This window comes from Phyllobates terribilis, unplaced genomic scaffold (assembly GCF_046119375.1).
Source record: "Phyllobates terribilis strain yellow unplaced genomic scaffold, ASM4611937v1 Scaffold_3__8_contigs__length_932513732, whole genome shotgun sequence".
NCBI lineage: Eukaryota > Metazoa > Chordata > Amphibia > Anura > Dendrobatidae > Phyllobates > Phyllobates terribilis.
Window position 1 is genome coordinate 512289694 of NW_027362763.1, and position 20099 is coordinate 512309792.

Consider the following 20099-nt stretch of genomic DNA (forward strand, 5'->3'; position numbering starts at 1 on the left):
CCCAGCAATATAGGCGGGATGTGAGACGCGCGGGTCTCTCCCAGCAAAATAGGCGGGATGTGAGACGCGCGGGTCTCTCCCAGCAAAATAGGCGGGATGTGAGACGCGCGGGTCTCTCCCAGCAATATAGGCGGGATGTGAGACGCGCGGGTCTCTCCCAGCAATATAGGCGGGATGTGAGACGCGCGGGTCTCTCCCAGCAATATAGGCTGGATGTGAGACGTGCGGGTCTCTCCCAGCAATATAGGCTGGATGTGAGACGTGCGGGTCTCTCCCAGCAATATAGGCTGGATGTGGGACGTGCGCGTCTCTCCCAGCAATATAGGCTGGATGTGGGACGTGCGCGTCTCTCCCAGCAATATAGGCTGGATGTGGGACGTGCGCGTCTCTCCCAGCAATATAGGCTGGATGTGGGACGTGCGGGTCTCTCCCAGCAATATAGGCTGGATGTGAGACGTGCGGGTCTCTCCCAGCAATATAGGCTGGATGTGAGACGTGCGGGTCTCTCCCAGCAATATAGGCTGGATGTGAGACGTGCGGGTCTCTCCCAGCAATATAGGCTGGATGTGGGACGTGCGGGTCTCTCCCAGCAATATAGGCTGGATGTGGGACGTGCGGGTCTCTCCCAGCAATATAGGCTGGATGTGAGACGTGCGGGTCTCTCCCAGCAATATAGGCTGGATGTGAGACGTGCGGGTCTCTCCCAGCAATATAGGCTGGATGTGAGACGTGAGGGTCTCTCCCAGCAATATAGGCTGGATGTGAGACGTGAGGGTCTCTCCCAGCAATATAGGCTGGATGTGAGCTGTGCGGGTCTCTCCCAGCAATATAGGCTGGATGTGAGATGTGCGGGTCTCTCCCAGCAATATAGGCTGGATGTGAGAGTGTGTCCAGGGAGCAACTTTCCTCACTTGTTTTAATATATAAGCAAAGCTTCTATTCTCTGCTTATTAATGTATTTTTCCTCCTCCTCTATAAACTGTTCTGTCTGCCATCTCTGAAATACTCTCTTCCCTGTCCGCACATGGAGATTTGGGTACAACAACCCCTTCCCTTTTTCATACTCCCAGCTATCATCTCTAAAGCTTTGTTCACACATCAGCATTTTGGTCACATTTCACATTATTTGCAAATCAAAACCAAGATTGTTTCACTTGGCTTTCAAACACTGATGTAAAATATTGACCAACTGATGTGTGAACATGGCTTAACACAAAGAAATGATGGGTGAATAGTTTGCAGTGGTTAGTGATATTACTTCTAAAAGCCCCCTTACACTAAAGGCGCCAATACACATTAGATGAAGGAAGGCTGAACCCGCCGATGTTGACAGATTTGGCCGACTGTCTAATGTGTATGGAGACACCGGCCGACTGATGGTCGGGAAAGATGCAGATTTTGCAGGTCTGATTTCGGACTGCCGATCGCATTGTTTTTTCTGGGATGTCAACATGCCAGTCGACAACTTTCTCAGAAAACCAATGAGTGCTCCTGTGTATGGGAGGGTCGGCTGAGATGGCTGTTGGCCAAACGATCTGCTGAAGCATCATACCCCCAACAGCCATCTATGTGTATGGCCAGCCTAACAGATGCTGTCATCACACTGCTCCGAGATACTCTCGTTTAGGACAGACTTCATTGGCTCTTTCTAAATGTACCCACCCCTTCAAAATAGCATAATGCTATAGATACCAGAGGAGGGAGGTGGGCTTGCACACCAAACGAAGCTGCATGAGAAGAGAACACTTAGCTGAGCCTGTCCAAAACTACAAATAGGATGTGAGTGATTTGTATATCAAGGGTCTAATAACATAACCTGCAGGAGTAAGAGTGTCTTAGTTATTCAAGACTGAGCTGGGAATCTGAGTCTGTGTGCAGCAGCCTGGGGTGGATTGGTTTACAGAAAAAACCTGAGCTGGTTGGGCCCCTTGTTTCCCTAACCCATTTACTTCACAGCAAGCTCACTGGCTTCTATAATTCTTGCCACCTATGCACAGCACATATACAAGGGTACTCGGATCTCTACCATTAATGGCTGAGGATGGAATACCATATTAAAAGCACTAACTTACGGTACTTAACCACTTTTCATGTAAGGGAGTCCATAGCTTACAACCTGAAACATTCTACCCCACACCACAAATTATGCTTACAGGAAGCTGAAATACGGAATAGATACTATGGGCTCACGCAGCAAAGGGTTTTTTTTTGTTTTTATTGTATTGGTCCACCATACTCCTTAGGCCTACCTAACATTGTAAAATACCTTGATGGCTGATGAAATTGCCTTCTTCACTAACAAAATCTCTTTAGAGAAAACCAGGATTAGAAAAAAGGGTTCTACTTTTATTTTTTCCAAGAAAAAAAAAAACAGCATTATTTTGACCCACCGCTTGCCACCAATTTGTCAGGGAATCCCACCACACACAGTCAGGACGACACCGGGGAGATCACACAATATCTCACCGTGCAGTCACGCTGTCCGTATTTCATCCGGAGTCGCGAGCACGCGATCCAGACTACTCTCTACGTACTGTAGGTATCGGTAAGCGACAAGTCAGAATATGGCGCAACACCCTGGGTTCCACAGCCTGGAATCCGTGTTTAACGCCCTCCGTACGGTCACCGTCAGCTTCACGATAGCCCAATTATTAATACTCTCTGCCACCACGGCAGAGTTTGAAATATAATACAGGCCTGGTCGGAAGCCTGCGTTTTGGTAGCGTATATGGCTTCGGGGAAGGGAACGATTACAGAACAAAAGAAACAGAACTATTAAATTTTATATTTAATCCAAAAGGGAGGCAGTGTTTAGGAAAAATATATACAAGGATGTTACAAAGGAGACATTAAAATACATACGCAGTTACATAAAATAAACAGGAGGAAAGAGAAGATAACTTACTTACACTATACGATCGCGGAGACGATTCAATATAGGTGGAGGAGGGGCTCTCCAGATTATGCTGTTATTGAAGGACCCGTTGCTTATAATTCTTATTCCCTCCTGGCAATGAGTGCTCCTGTCTTCTCCATGGATTCTCTTATACCTAAGGGGAGATCTGGCCACACGCCCCTTGTGGTGATATCATGTGGGCCGGTCTCCAGCCTGTACATTTTTATTAAACCGCTAACTTCTGCGCTAACGCATCGCTCGTTGATCGCAGAAGCTTGCAAACTACGCCATTTTTTCCCTTATGATTTTATCTTTATTTAGAGACCACATATCGCATAGCTGCAGTCTATTCTGGTGTTTTTGCGCTACAGCTCTGTGATTTTGGTTACAGCCCTGGAAAACTACCTATACATTCCTGGGCTGATTTGGTCACTATACATATGGGTCCCATTACTGTCGGACGTATGGAACTCATAATATTTCATAGTTCATATCGGAGTTGATCTGGCTATGGCTGGTAGTCAGGAATTGTTGTGAGTGCCTTTGAACTTAACGAACCATTTCCTCTTTCCTCCAAACTCTGGCCTGGGAGAAGGTGTCAATCTATCTCAGGTCTGTGTTTTAATTACCTCCTGCGTCTTTCAGAGACAAGATGCTTGCTTCCTAACAAAGTTATAACACTCCTTGCCTGGCATCGTTTGCATTAGCCAATTCTCAGGCTTGTGCTAATTGGGGCTTTTGTGCTGAGCAGAATGGGAATAAGGGAGGGGGTGAACATCTATGTCAGGCAGATATGGAAGAACATTTTCCTCATATTAATATTTTCCTGACAGTATTGGTCCACCATACTCCTTAGGCCTACCCAACATTGTAAAATACCTTGATGGCTGATGAAATTGCCTTCTTCACTAACAAAATCTCTTGAGAGAAAACCAGGATTAGAAAAAAGGGTTCTACTTTTATTTTTTCCAAGAAAAAAAAAAAAAAAAAAACAGCATTATTTTGACTACAGGTTGTGTCCGTTATTGGAGCTTATCCACATTCAAGAAAAACAACAAAAAAAAAACTATAAAGATAGTTTTTTTAAAAAAACTTGAAAAGAACAGACCTATAACTTCCCATCATCATAGTTTGTCTTTGTTTGGTATAGAGCTTTATGTTTCCTTTGAATTTAGTCATCTCCGAATATGAAGCGCCATTCAGAACCATGTTTTTCTTTCCGGTCGGGTGGAAGAAAGAAATTGTCGAGTGCTTTGGTGCCACAAAACAGAACTGGTCAAAGTCACAATTCTTCTGCTCACTGTGTCTTGGACGCAATGACTGATAGCTCAGTTGTATAAATCTAGTGCAGGGGCGTGCTGAGCTGTCGGTATTTTCATTGACAGCTCAACCGTCCAATCAGGCTGGGAGGTGCCGAGTTTACTTCAGGTGTTCCCTGTTTCAAGTGACTACCCAGCTACTTAACTAAGCTGTCAGTCGTAGCTTTCAGCTTGGTGAGGTGTTCTCTGTGCACAGATTCAGACATTCTAATCTTCTGTTGCTGGACCCTGGATTTAGCCTTTTGACTACCCGTTCGTATTCCCCCTTTTGCCTTGACGCACTCTGACCTTGGAAATCTGACTACGACTATCTCTTCCCTTGGTTTATGACGTAACCTTCTGGCTCTTGACTACAGACTCCTTGGCTTCCCTGACTCAGGGGCACAGTAACCTTACATAGTGAACCGGAAAGACCCCATGTGCAAGGTCAAGGACAGGTGGCATGTCACTATGTATTTGGTAAATTGCACAGATCTTGGGTTATTCTTAAACTGGCTTTCATTAAAGTGCAGTGCTGATGAAACACCAGGAAGGTAACACTAATAAGACTCAACTAAGCTATATTTAGGCTACATTACAGACAATGATGTTCTACTCGCTCTCTACTCTCGCTGTCCCTGCAGCATTATAATAGGGCCAGAAAGTAAACTTCAGAAAGTGCTGCACACTTCAAACACACACATCCAGCAGCAGCGCTCACAGACCAGGACTGCTTTGCATAAAACAAGAAAACAAGGTGGCACTTTGAGCATTAATCAAATGCTATTTAGCATAAGAGAGATGAAAGGAGGCAAGTGCTGTATAATTACACTTGCAGAAATGAAAATACTAATAATTGTAGTGTGTTGAAGCAGCCCAAGGGTGGATGGAAAAAGCATCAAACGTTGGTGCTGCACTTAACAGCTGAGACATTTTTGCCCAGGCTTATTACACACCTAGGGGTCAATTCACAATTCTTCATTAAGAGTATGCGTAGACCACACATTTCCTTAGACAAGACAGTGATGCATCCTATTAAATTAACATAAGTCGGTTATACGTTGAACTCTGCTTCCATTATGATCAGGAGACCGCACAAAGTATCAATGTGTTGCCAATGCAGCCCATTATTTTTCACATAGTATATTGGGGGCATCAAAAGTCAGTTCCACCTTTAAGGATATGTTATTACAGGATGGATGCTACTTAGCATGTAAAAAAATCGGCTCCTTATTACAGTACCAGCTTTATTGGTGAGATTTTTTAAGAACAATGTGTAAAAAATGTGCAGTAAAAATATACCCGTGATATAGATCTGAGACGCAAAAAGTGAAATCAATGACAAATCCACAGAAGTTTCGCAACAAAATCCACTTTGGTGTCTTTGGTGTAGATGCATTTCCTGCTGAAAATCTGCAATGTATTAGTCTGTGGGAAAGTACAGAACATTAAAAGGGAATTCCAGCAGGACCAACCATCATAAACCGTTTATATGGGCATGCAAGTCATAGCAAGCTGAATAAAATGATACCTTGAAATCTGCAATCTGATGTCTTATTCCAGAGAAATCCACGTTTTTCTTATATGTAAATGACCAGTTAAGATCTATGGGCCAGACACACATCTCCCTGAGAATCTGCATACAGAGCTTAAATTAAATGAAAGGGGGTGTTGCCAGTGTGATATATAATGGCTGCTCTCCTGATCTCACTGCAGAGCTGAGTGTAATTATAACAGTACAGCAGAGCTGAGCTTTGTCTCATTACAAACACATCTGCATTTGCAGATTTCCTGTCAGCTCAGCTATACTGCCCCCTAAGGATAGGTCATCAATGTCTGATCGGTAGAAGTGCAACACCCAGCATCCTTGTCAATTATCTGTTCTCAGTGCTGCCGGTGGAGCTGCTCTGTCTACTAATAGTGGCTGCGGCAGAGTACTGCACATCTGCCCTCTATTCAAATCAATCAGTAGATGGAGCAGCTAAGTAATTGAGTACCAGCGGCCGAAGCAGGCACAGAGAACGGCTGTTCTGCAGGGGTGCCGGGTGTCGCACCTCCACTGATTAGACTTTGATAACCTATTCTAAGGATAGGTCATCAATGTTGAAGTAGTGGACAGCCTCTTTAAGCACTTTGTAAGGACAACGGCAGCTATAAATGTGTTTGTAAGGAGACAAACCACTTCTGCTGTACCTTGTTAGTTCTGATCTCAATGCAGAGCTGTGTGTGATTATGAGAGCAAAGTGTCAGTCATGACATGGTTCACACTGGTAACGCCCTCTTTGATTTAAAATAAGCTCTGGAGGCAGATTCTCATACAGATCAGTGTCTGGGCCATAGAACTTTTACATATTAAGAAAAATGGGAATTTCTTTAGAATAATTGCAGTTATCAAGGTATAATTTTATTCAACTTCCTAAGCAGTCTATATGTCTATATGGGCATGTAGGTCATAGGAGGGTTGATCCTACTGACAGAGTCCCTTTAAATCGAATATATATTTGGTTCAATAACTTTAAATGTATAGTCTTTAGGAATTCTAAAGGCCTCCATATACATTAGATAGTTGTCCGCAGAATGGTTGTTCTGCACCGTATACAGAAACACTTGACTAATTGTTCCTGTGTTCTCTATGACGGAATCACTGTCAAATTCCTACAGTGACTTATCTCTGCGCAGAACAAAAGAATCGACAATTAGAAATCTAACAGGCCAGATCCTTCTCTTCTCTGACATCATCTGTTGGGGTAAAGCCAGAGGCCCAATACATTAGATTATATTAGATCGCTGAATGGATCAGTTGAAGTCAGTGAGTACGGTTGATTTCTCTAATGTGCATGAGGACCTTTATTAAAAATGTTGCAAAATTCAAACTTTAGCAGTAATAAAACAGTCTCAAAGTGCTTATTGTCACCATGTTTAGCCATAAACAAAATAAAGGTGATTATTCACAAATCCTTGTCGGCTTTCACAAAGAAATGGAATGTTTTTCATTGATGCGATAGTCCGTATTCCTCTATTGTTAAAGTTGAATGCTCTCCGCAAAACAGTGTAGAGTAGGACATATCTGTTTTAATGTGGACCATTGGTCACAAAAAAAGCCAACATGTGAATAGGCTCAGAGACTATCGTGTAGGGTAATAGACAGTTGTCTGTATACGATCTCAGTAGACAGTGGAGTTCTTTATAACTGGCCAACTTTGGTAAATGTATTATCTTACATACAGTACATCAATGACAAATTAAAATATCATCAAGCAGCCAATCACAACTGCTACTAGCAAACTGAATAATAGGAGCTGCTAACCACTGATACGTCTGCTTGACTGATCATCACAGATCAATAACTGCAGGTCCACCCCACATGTGGTAACTGAGGCTACCATGAAAGAAGATCTTTTTGTAAGTAGGCAATGAACCAGGACATCGTTCACTGAGAATATACAAAACAGGCAGGATCTGATTTCCAAAGAATAAAAAGGTCAGAGCACCAATGGAAAAAGAAAGCAGCCCAGGTAAAGTATAGCTATATTTAAGTTCTGGGCAATGTGAACTGTTGACCCTCCTGCTTTTGTGGTAACCGTGAATGCCCAGCAGGCACTATAATAGCGTGGTACAACAGGTCAATGTTTAACGTGCAACAGCATGAACAATAGAAAGGCAATGTGTGCCAAGTAGACAGATCCAAGCATGTACTGTTACTCTCAGGAGACGCTCAAAGAGGAAACTAAATTACTGGCAGGAAATAATTGTGCAGCAATCCATCCCGACAGGCACCGGTCAACGTCCTAAACATAGACTCAATGTCTTATATTTATACCTCTAGGAAATAATATATGTATAAAGTGTCACATACCAAAAATGGAGTATAAAATATTTTGTACAAAGCGTAGTATCACAAATAAAATAAAAATACATATAGACAAAGGACACACTTTATAGGGGTTGTCAGGGAATATATCAATGAAAGTGGTAAGGGTCCGACACCTGGAACTTAACAAATCAGCTGATAACGGCTCCGGCAACAGGAAGATGTAAGCAGTGTATGGAGTGTGACATTGCCAGAGCAGACATTAGCTGATCGTGGGGATGCCGGGTGTTGGACCCCCCCCCACCATTCTCATAGTGATAAGTAATCCAAGTTTAGGTGATCAATATATATGTCCCAGACAATCCCTTTATTGGTGTAAAGTAAAATAAAAACATTAGAAAGCATCCACTGAAATCAAAATATCCACAGGTCATTTTCTGATAACTTCCCTTTAAAGAACAGCTTTTAATGTATTTTTTCATTTAAGATGAATATCTTCTCCAACTGTCACAATTCTATTGATTCTAGAGTAGTGTTGTTTCTGCCTGTTTCTGAGCCAGAACCGGAGGGTATGCATAAGCTATGCATATTCTCGGCCAGAGCACGTCCCATGGGGCCCCGTCCTGTGGGTGCAGCCTCGCTCCATACACTTGTATATAGCGAGGCCGCCAACTAGTGATGCGGCCGGCCAGTGGGTGTGGCTGATTAGAGAGTATGGCCTTGCGCCATACAAGTTTATGTAAAACTCATACATACCCGGTCCCGGCTCATCAAACCGGCGAATCCGCGCAGCTCACAGTGCATGCGCCGGGGGGATTAATAAATCTGCAGTCACACACAGTAACTTCAGACTTATCGATTTGGACCGGACAACCCCTTTAACTGGGGGTATACCACAGAATTATTGTATTTATGAACAGTGTTTTGTTTCACCTACTTCAGGGGACTGCAATCAGTCTGCTAGAGAATTACTGAGCTGTGTATTACCCAACCCACATCACTTATTAGCAGATTCCTGCATTGTACAGTATAGGGAGAGCTGCTATCGGTGCTAGGAGAGTGGTTGGACCAGGAGGCAAGAAGAAGCTTGTCCTGTGCTGATCATCTCCTGCTGATAAAACACTGATTGTATTGAAGCAGCAAAACAACCCAGTAATCCTTGTAATCAGTCACTGCTCCTACATCATGGAGATCTCAAATTACATACCAAAAACCTGCAGACAGACTCCCTTTAAAGGAAACCTGTCATGTCCTATCTACACTGCCCCCCTTGCGTTGTTAGTGATGCAATGTGCATCACTAACAAGCTTTTTTCATTAAAATTGGTGGCATTATAATGAATCTATAACATTTTAAATACTTATAACCTACCTGCTCGTTTTCAGTCATAGGGGTGTGATCCTCATTCAGTCAGGCAGGGCGCTGCATTCACTCACTGCTGGCGCCGCCCATGTATTTGAATATTGCTCCCGGCCAGCGCTATTATTTGTGGGGCGCATGCGCAGTTTTACCTGTTCGGCCGCTGGTCTCGACCCGTGCACAGTGAGGCTGTGTAGTTCGCAGCTTCACTGAACATGCACTATGACCTGTGGTTCCCCGCGTGTGAACTACACAGCCTCACTGCGCACGCGCGGGGACCTGAAGCCGGACATGTAAAACTGCGCATGCGCCCCACAATATCAGCACTAACGAGGAGCAAAATTCAAATACATGGGCGGCACCAGCAGTGAGTGACTGTGGCGCCCGCCCCTGACTGAATATGAGGATCACACCCCTATGACTGAAAATAAGCAGGTAGGACAAAGCATATTAAGTGTTATATACTGATGATATCTGCACCAATTTTAACGACAAAAGCTTGTTAGTGATGCACATTGTATCACTAACAACACAATGGGGGCACTGTAGATAGTAGATAGGACATGACAGGGTCCCTTTAAGTTTAAAAATCCAGTCTTTTTTTAAATACAGAGATTTGCAGAATATCACATTATCAAATGAGATCAAGTTGTCTGAAAGTACTATGACCATTTAAGTAGTAAAAGGACTATTAAAAATAAAAATACACCTGATTATCATCAGGAAGAATGACTACACCCATACACAACGTCCTAACAGCCCATGAAAACAAATTCAAGAACTAAATGCCTACAGCATGCATCTGTAAGGTGGTTGGAAAAATTAAAGCTGCAGATTCATAACATAGATTGCTTGGCATGGTCATGCTGAGGAAGAGGAGGGGGGGGGGGGGGGAGGAGAGGCTGCGGATGGTTCATTATTTTGTTTAGCTCACCATCTGACTTGGCTGAGCTGTTTTAATCTCAGAATTTCCATACACTATGTGATTTAAATGCTGATAGCGCCACATTTAATTGTCAGTTCTGTGATGTGACCTGACAAAACAAGTATTTGAAGTACTGCTTAGCATAGTGGCTTCGCTAAAGACAGCCACGCTCCACTCAGAAATTCAAATGCCAATTCCACTTAACCATCCTCCAGAGTAGGGAAACGCTTTAGTCTGGCTGACCCTCGGCAGTGGGGTTATCGTATAATAATTCAGCTGCCGCACTCTCATTACTCTAACAATGTGTGGCATACATAAGTGATCCGGGAGAAAACCACAGTACAGCGCTGGAACGTTAACACCGCCACTCCTCGGTCAGGAGGTAAGCACAACCTGCCGGATTTTAACAGCTTAACTCCACCCTCACTCCATTCTTCAGGAGTCCTCGCTAGCCTTTAATATACTGTATTACATATTCCTAAAAGGTAATTTCAAGGACAGGCAGAGGTCTTATGCTAATTCCTTCATTTAACAGGAGGAAGATTTGCATATGATTATATGTAAAAGGAAGCAGAACGACAACTTGATGGAATAACAGAATCTCCGCCAAAACCCAAACTGTACGGACGTGGGCTGCATTTAAGAGAATGATGGAAGACTACTCATTAGAATTATTCAAAATCAGTAACAAAGTAATGCTCCAGGAACGTGTCAAGGCTGCTGGAAAATCATCATTCGTCTAACTCAGACTCTGTTTGGGAAAAATTAAAAAAGAAGTAGGAAAAAAGAAAAAAAAACAAAAAACAGAATTTGTCAATTTTTTTCAGAGATCCATCTGTGATTGCCCCGAGTGCTTGGCGATGCCAGCTGTAAACGAATAATCTTTCATGCAAATTGAAAGGAAACTCAAATCCTTCATTAATGAGTACATACTTGTGAATAGCGTTCACATAAACATCTTTGGCATTGGTAGCAGAGCACAGATAAAAGGGTCGGCGTTTTCTCTTAACTGGAGAACTTCTCTTACACTGCCACACAGTAACAGAGCTCCACCAAATTTGGTAAAAGGCGCATTCACTGCAGAACCCCTTGCCTCAGGACGAGCGGGCAACACGGCCAAAGTGTTTTGTATTTAACATCCACGCCAGGAGCTTATTTTAAGTAAAAATCCAACATGTAGTGCACAAAAACTCAACACTCCTGGCACTGAATTACTCAACACGTAGACTTACCTGCACACTTAGTCCTTGTAATTAGTGGAGGCCCTGGTTGTCCTGTTCCACCTTCTCCTGGCCTTGTGAGTAACACCCTAATCTCATACTCTGTATCTGGATCCAAATGCCACAGTTTGTAGGTTGGGGCATTCACAGCATGCGTTTCAGTCCATGTCCCAGTGGTCATCCTATATTCCACTTCCTTCAGAATAATAGGCCCGTCACCAATGATAGAATTGGCATTCAGCTGAATAAGAAGATAGGTTGGTCCAACACCTAGAAGCTGTGGAGGGGCAATTGGTCGTGGTGGCTCTGTGGAAATAAAAGAAGAAGGCTAAATACAAGATGGTAAGAGACCTTAATGTAAAACCTTAAGACAAAAAGACACAACTAGAAGGGGCTGTCTGCTTTTAACAATTACAATTTGTTAAAGGGGTCATTCACCAAGATCCTCCAGCTGGGAGTCCCAGCTTCCAGATGCAATATGCGGGGAAAACTAGAAGTGTTAATTCATGGCAGTTCCATTACAGGGAAAATGAATCATTACATAGTGTCCCTTCAAATTAAGGGGAGAAACTTTTTGTAAGGTCACATGCCTATAAAACACGGACTTTGCTCAGATGGGAAGACTTCGATTAGTTCGGATAACCCGGCAGTCAAGCTAACTACTTCATATATGTAGACCTGGTTATCAGACCAAGTTTACAAATCCAATAACGGTCCATGTTTCACAGATTTGTGAAATCAGTCTAACTTCTCTGAGATGAGGATCCTGGATGCAGTAGTCATATTTTAACGGGGAACTACAAAAAGGGGAACATAAAAAGGTTTTTTTTTTTTAAATGGACTAACCCTTCAAAGTGGTATTCTAAAGCTTTGTCGGTGTTTTATAAAAATTGTGTATTTTACTTTCTCTGGCAGTCGCTTACAGAATGAATACAGTAGAACCACCTCGGGATAGGTGGGTAGGTGACAACTTGCTAAGATGGGAATAACCCATTAAATTAGCTATGATATACAGGCCACCGAGTCTGTGTATTGGTAAAAAAGTAAATCAAATTTTTGTTCACCAAGTGTCATCATTTTCTTTTCAATACCTAATTTCCATAAATTCTATTTCTTGTAGCCATATGCAGCACTACTGCCCAGACTGGCACGACAAATTTAATGTAATGAACAGCCTACAAACCATAAAACATCTCATTGGGTCGACGTAGTTAAATGTTGCACGGTGGCTCCAATAATTAGCCATTTGTGGAACAATTTTCTCAGCCCATCCAGTATAAATCCGCAACCATACAATTTTTTTTTAGACATATTAAATACACTTTTATGGATGTTGCTTAGCGGTTGTTGTTTTCATGGCAACATACCTCTGTACTGTAACCAGCTTCTGGATTATAGTCATTGTGAATCAGAATGAACTAGAAACCAACACAAGCCTAAATAAATGCAAAGCTCTGCTGTACCAGCTATAAGAAGCTTGGCACATCGGAAGAAAGGCTTGTGTGTCTAGAGATGAGCACTAAGGCTTCATATTGAGTTCTGTAGACAAGTGAATGTCTGTAAAAGGACAAGAGCTGCATCCTGTAGCTTGCCAACACTAGCTACAATGGTGTGTTCACTGGCCAAAACAAACATCCTGCATAAACTCCAGCAGATCAAGGCTTCAGGGAACTTCATTTTAGGAGCACAAATAGCCATTTCCACAAAGACAATTTTTGTAGGATTTATTATGAACAGTGAGACACATTGCCTGAATATAGCGGAGTGGAGATGAAGACACTTCAATGCATATCACAGGGAATTCGATCTTAAAGGACTTGACGGATGCCAGACTGCCACTCTATCCATTCTCTATAGGGCTGCTGGAAAAAGCCAAGCACAGTGCTCAACATTCCCCATAGGGATTGAACGGCGCAGTGATTGAGCATGTGAACTGCTGTTCAAGTCTAACCCGTTCTGCCAAACAGTGCAGGTCTCAGCAATCAGTCCGCCACTGATCACAGAGTTTTCACCTATACTGTGGCTAGGCAATTCTTTTTTTCCCACCAGACAACCCTTTAAATAAGGACGAGACGATAAAGGACAGGAGGACTTATTTTTCTGCATGCCAGATGGCTCAGGCATTTATTCATTTGTTTCAATTAATCAGGCAACAGCAGCTTATCAGAAACTTGAACATGGCCATTTTCTTGCTTTACTAGCAAAAATATTTGTCTTTTGCTACATATTCTATTTCAAAGATCGAAAAAAGGATTTGGTAACCGACTAAACACACAGAGGTACCCTTTTTGAATAAAGGCCCATTTCACTGCGCCAAAAAAAATCAATAAGGTTAGATACGTGCACAATTATTGACCCAAGTAAAAAAGCCTGCAATCACACGAGGAACAAGCCAAAATCGCTTTCTTTGGGTGATCGGATTACTCACGCCACAAGAAATCTAATCACAACATATAGATCAGGGATCTGCTGCCGACAAGATGCTGTATAGGGACAGAATTTTCACAGTAACAATACTTCTGTTCTATATAATTGGTTGTTGCCCATTACTAGTTTAAAATCGCTCTAAATGGGCCTTTACAGCGAAGCGGCAGAATATACCTAAAGAAGCCCATGCAACTTAGATACAAGTTCATTGATTCAACAATTGTTGAACAAACGAACATATTTTAGCCACTATTGGCCATACAGTTCTTTAATATAACCACACAATGGGTTATTTCTGGATCACAGAAAGATTTAAAAAAAAATAAAATAAATAAAAATAAAAATGTGGCCAACTCGGTCTTTGTTGGATAAAATAATAATGGTTTGTTGCTTTTTTAATTTCGGAAAACCTAACCCCAGCTGCAGTTTGATTTTAAACAAAACAGTGCTTTACTCATGCTCCCTGGGTCCAGCGCTAAGTCTCCACTACTACAAAGGGCCTTTTACACGTCAGATCGAACAAGCATACCTAATCATTATCAAGTGTAAATACACCTTTCAAGCAAATGACAAATGATAATTCAATAATGGCATCTTTTATGCTTTCCAAGAAAATGAATGTTTGGCCAGTAGTATACAGTCTAATTTAAAGGGAACCAGTCATGTTCCAAAATGCTATTAAACTGCAGAAATGGGGATAACTTGCAGGTTAATAGGGCTCTAAAGCCAGGCAGCTGTATAGAAAGCCCAGATACCTGGAGGAAATTAACTATTTCTCCCAGCAACCTCCAGCTTTCCGCCAAAGGCGCAGCCGGCACGACTTCAGTTACCACTCAGTACATAGTGAGCGTTGGCTGTAACTGCGCCCCTGGCACTGACTGACAGCCAGCTCAGCAGTGCATCAATGCAGCGACAGCTGTCAGTCAGTGCCAGGGGCGCAGTTACAGCCGCTGCTCACTATGCACTGATTGGTGACTGAAGACACGCCGGCCGCACCCCTATGACTGAAAGCCAGAGGCTGCTGGGAGAAGTGAAGTTAATTTCTTACCGGTAGCCGGGTTTAAGTGCTGTGGCTGCACCGCTTTAGAACATGATTAACCTGCAGATTAACCCCATATCTGCAGGTTAATAGCATTTTTGACATGACAGGTTTCAGTTAAACAAGCATCTGTCATTTTCAAAGGAGAAAGAAAGGAAAGTGACTACACAAGCAATTGTTGTAATGGAAAATAAATCTAAAATTATTGTTACATATAAATGTAAGTTTTGGAAGTCTAATAAACTGGGCTAATGTTGCTGATCAGCTCTGGATTTAGCAATTGACTGTTCCAGAAGAGCCCTTACAATCTCTCTCGAGTTAGGAATGGAGTTGGGAGTTTTTTCAAACAAGCTTAAAGTGTAAGATTCTGTCAACCATGAAAATGAATTTCAAACAGTTTGCTGAAAGAATGCCTGACCCTATGCTCACAGTCAAGGCTCTTCTGTCCTCATAACAAGGCACAGTCTTTCCTGCAGTCATTACGCGGGAATGATGTGAAATGTTTGTGCTCGCTAACAGGATTGTTTCAATTCCTTGTTCGCTGACACAGACCCGATCCAAGTTATTTGTGCCACGTGACCGCCTTAACAAGACCTGGTGGCAACCAAGAAAGCAGATGTGCCATTTTTATCCAACGACCTGATACTAAAAATTTTCCACAAACATTAAAGCGCATAGATTACAAGATTAAAATTATTCAACATTAATTCTCAACTGCTGCCTCCTAATATGTAAGAACCCTGCCAGTGGCGGTGTAGAAAGCCATTATGTAATTTAGCCACTTAGCTCTTGCACAAAACAATAAAACAATCTTCTTGAATATTGATGATCAGATGAGTCGGCTCATTCATATTATACTAACAATCAGACTCTCTCATATACAATATTCATATATTTACTACATACTGCTTGGGAGGGTATTGAAGATTTCCATACACATTTGGGTGAGAAGCCCCAGAGAAAAGGCTAGTGATTATTTATACTTTTCTGTGATCTTATAAATTATGCATCCATTTTAATCAGTTGGTAATATAACAAGAAGTTGTTCAGCAGGATTCTTAATATTCCTTATTACTCGCACAAAAATGAATCTCAGCCCTGAAAGGCCCAAGTGCTGAAAACTCCCAAAGGTCTGCTTGATGTCGACTCGAATACAAAACAAATCACAACAGTCCTAATAATATCCAGTTAGCACAATCTGTCGTGGAAAAAATTCATTTCTTCGGCTTTTTCTTTCTATGGCATTTCTTTAGGATCTGCTATTGGATACAATTAAAGGGAACCAATGTATCTTAGCTAAATATGTCGGGGCAGGGGACTTCACATTATCATTATGGATTAACTCTCCCCGATGTAATACCATTTTCATCACTATGAAGTTCTACAAGCTCATCTCATCAGGAGCAGACACAGACAGAAGAGGGCCCCTGTGTAAGAACAATATATGGGCCCCTTAATATCCAATAGCTCATCATAATGAGCAATTCCACCTACTTTGAGGGTGGTAGTGACCCCCTTAGCTCTTGGGCCCCTGTATGGTTGCACCAATGGTATGTCCGCCCCTGTATCTCAGATTGGAAGCTCTAGTGAGCAGGGCCCCCTCTCCTCTTGTTTGAATTGTGGAACCAGGTGCTATTCGGTAACGTAATGTTTGTACATGCCCCCTCTGAAATGTAAAGTACTGAAAAATAAAGTTTGAGCTACATATAGAATTTTTTTTTATTATTATTATGACCATTGTCTATATTAGCACCATATTGGACACATTTTTACACCTGCAAATATAATTATATGACCAAAAACAGCATAGTCATGACCCACTGAATATGGATCCAATATGGATGTTTCTTTCTGATATGTATTATAGATATTATTTTGCGTCATTATGGACTTCTATAGAGACTACATGGCTACAAATAGTCCATGATCATACTGAATCAGTGTACAAACAGTATTACAGTATTGTGCTCGTTTTAGATTAGGATACTACACAGACATGAAAAACGGGCGTGTGTATTAGCCTTGAGTGTTCAAGACTAAAAATAATTTCACACTACAACTTCAAGTTTTGACGTCCTGTTAGCGATAGGATAGGGTAAAACTTCACAATAACTGGTGGTCTGACTGATGGGAACTACCTCCCACCCCTTTTCCCACGATCCTGAAAATTATGTGCATGGAGCAGAGAGCAATCAAGGGAACTGGCATGCCATTTATACTTGTAGGAGTGCCGAAGACTGGATGAGCGCAGCACTCGGCCATCTCTGGCAGTCCTATTAAGAATGAATGGAGCAGGAGAACAGATGATCACTCTCTCCTCTATTCACATGGGGCGCTTCAGAGCCTCGATTCTTGGGATCGGTGGGAATCCCAATAGTTGGACCTCCAGTGATTGGGTAGTTATCCTTTCTTCCATGGATAGGAGATTACGTCCAAACTCGAGAAGACCACTTTAATGGGCATGATTAATATGTTCATCAGTTTTCTCCAATACTTCTCATATGCACTTCGCTATGGTAGTACTCGATGCTGTATGACCGACAGAATGGCCACTCTAAACAACAGATAGAGATTAACTTATGTTCAGCAGTAATGCCATCAAGTGATCAGCTTTACAGAAAGAACACAACTTCTGAGAAAAGATGCCAAAACCAAACCACGTCATGATGGTCAACCTCCCTGGAATAATTAAACAATGAAGGTGTTTTTTTTAATAGGTACGGATATAAGAAATGGGTAGTTTCTACATGCAAAGATTTTCAATATCAGAAAATAAATCAAATCTGGAAATATTTCCTAAAGTAATTTTCTTTAGTAATTAATGCTTCTGGCAGAGCTCACTGTACAAGCAAGTCACACATCCCTGAAGAATTAGTCTCGTATGGTAGATGAAATACCTGACTTCTCCTGAGCCCTGCCAACGTGTAAACAGTGATGTCAAGTGATATTTTATTAAGATGATGGAACCGGTGTGAGCGAAATAACATTGCTGGAAATGGTGTGGTCAGCACATAGCAATGATTTATGTTCTCTGAGTAAATCGGAGTGGTAATTTCCCTGCGTAAATCACTCTCAAGATAGCATTGGCTCATATGTATACATAGGCTATACATCTAGACACCCACCAAAGATAACTAACACTAGTTCTACTACAACGATGCTTTATAATGTGTGCATTGACATAACCTTAGGCACTTAGAATTTATTCTTATTTGCGCTATCATTTGTAATAACTGAGTAATAGTTTTTTTTTTTCATTTAAATCCACCATTTGGTTAAAGAGATAGGAGCCTTTTCATTTAGTCTTCATGGTCTTTACCGTAGGGGTGTGGTTCACAGGGTAATTATGCAGAGCAGCCCAAGGACATGCCCCAGAGGATCCTGTGAACTGCATCCACCAAGTAAAGACCATGAGAAGGCTCGTATCTCTGGAACAAAATGGTGGATATAATAAAAACAAAACACACTCAAGGGTACTGCATATAAAAACTGGCCATTTTTGACCTTGCAACTAGTCCGTTTTAAGAACAGGACTGCATGTTGTGCTATGGTTGACAAAACTGATGAAAGGTAATAGCAAAGGTATAAGCATAGGCTAAACTGTTTATTCATTGAAAAGCCTCCCAAAATACTCAAAATATAAAGTACTACCAATAATAAAAGAAAATTGTAATAAGGGAGGTAAAAATGAAATAAATGCACAAATACAAAATTGCATAATGCCCTGAACAGTTACTACAAAATAATTTGGGCACTACTAGGATCTAGAGACCAGGGCTTAAAAATATTTCACTAGTATAAAATGTGTCTGGCAGTTCCCCACTATTCCTTACACCAAGGACCCTCCAACATCAAGCTAATGGTCAGCTTCTCTAGGGCGTTGAAAGGCGAGAGCAGTGACACAACTAAGACCATGGTGAATTTTGTACTGGTACCAATACTGTACGTAATCACTTTATCATGGCCAAAGAATGACCACTGAAAAGCAGAATGATTGTAAAGGGATGTCTTTATAAGGCTTATTAAAGTTCACTCCAACGTGAATTTAAAAAAGGCCAAAGGAAGATCAGTACGGCTTCCCCCGTGGCCTTTGGAACTCCAGAGGTTAAGTAAAAAGATGTGTATTTGAACCGCATAAGTACTACAACTACAAATTCACCAGATTCTCATGCATACAGCGGCTGGAAGCATTTAATCTTTGTGACATGCCACTTACTGGCTGCTTGAAGTGCTGAAATTGGAATTATTTCACACTAGAAACTGCTAACTTCTGCATACTGAATTTCCTATACTATGCATCACTGTAGCATTTTGTTCACCTTGATTTGTAACAGCAAGGCAATCATTTTTACTGTCCCCTTTATGTAATAAAGCAGTAGTGTAGTCAGACTTTCCTCTGGTCAGCACTAGATGAAAACATGGCTTAGAAAAGGTGAATATTAAAGGAAACCTGTCCGTTTCATGCTGCCGCAATTACGTGCACTATGAATCAGAGTCTGGCTGCGCAACTACCACCAAACTGTGGTGGTACATGTGCGTAGATATTAAAGAACTGTCATAACTGGAGCGGGATGAACTTTTCAATCTAGGCTGCCTCTGAAAAACCACAGCGTTTCAGAGTAACACATACCTGGCTGCAATTGCTCAGCCAGGCTTTGATTCATGCTGCTTATGGTTAAGCAACATGGATCTAGTGACAGGATTAAGAACCACTCTTGGAGTATGTTCACACTGCATTATTTTCAGTTATTTAGGGTGTGGATCCACTCTGGAAAAATGCCTGAAAAATAGCTCAGAAAATACTTGAAAGACTGTTCCCATTCATTTCAATTGAAAAACGACTTCCTGCTCATATGTTCAAGCTTATGGGTGTTTTTTTGTTGTTTTTTTTTTTTTTTTTTTTAACAGCTTAAGGTCTCCAAAACTGCCAAGTAGTTAAAATAAGTGAGCAGACCATTCTTCAGGTGTTTTTTTTTTTTTTTTTTTTTGCTATCAAGCTGCCTCATACTTTACAACAGGAGTCAATAGGAAGCTTAAACGATTGCCAAAAGACTTTCAAAACGTTACAATTTCATTCTTTGCTGGAGTCCAAAAACAGTTGAAAAACTCAGCTAAACACACTTA

The 20099-nt window shown here is 41.7% G+C and overlaps 1 protein-coding gene across 17 annotated transcripts in view; it reads right to left on the bottom strand.

Moving 5' to 3' along the window:
- Positions 1 to 20099, bottom strand: part of PTPRK (protein tyrosine phosphatase receptor type K) — a 381227-nt gene that overhangs the window by 157552 nt on the left and 203576 nt on the right. For all 17 annotated transcript variants that reach the window (XM_073676054.1, XM_073676048.1, XM_073676055.1 and 14 more), the window contains exon 7: positions 11522 to 11815. In XM_073676054.1, the coding sequence (XP_073532155.1) occupies positions 11522 to 11815 (294 nt within the window). The remainder of the gene's footprint in view (positions 1 to 11521; positions 11816 to 20099) is intronic.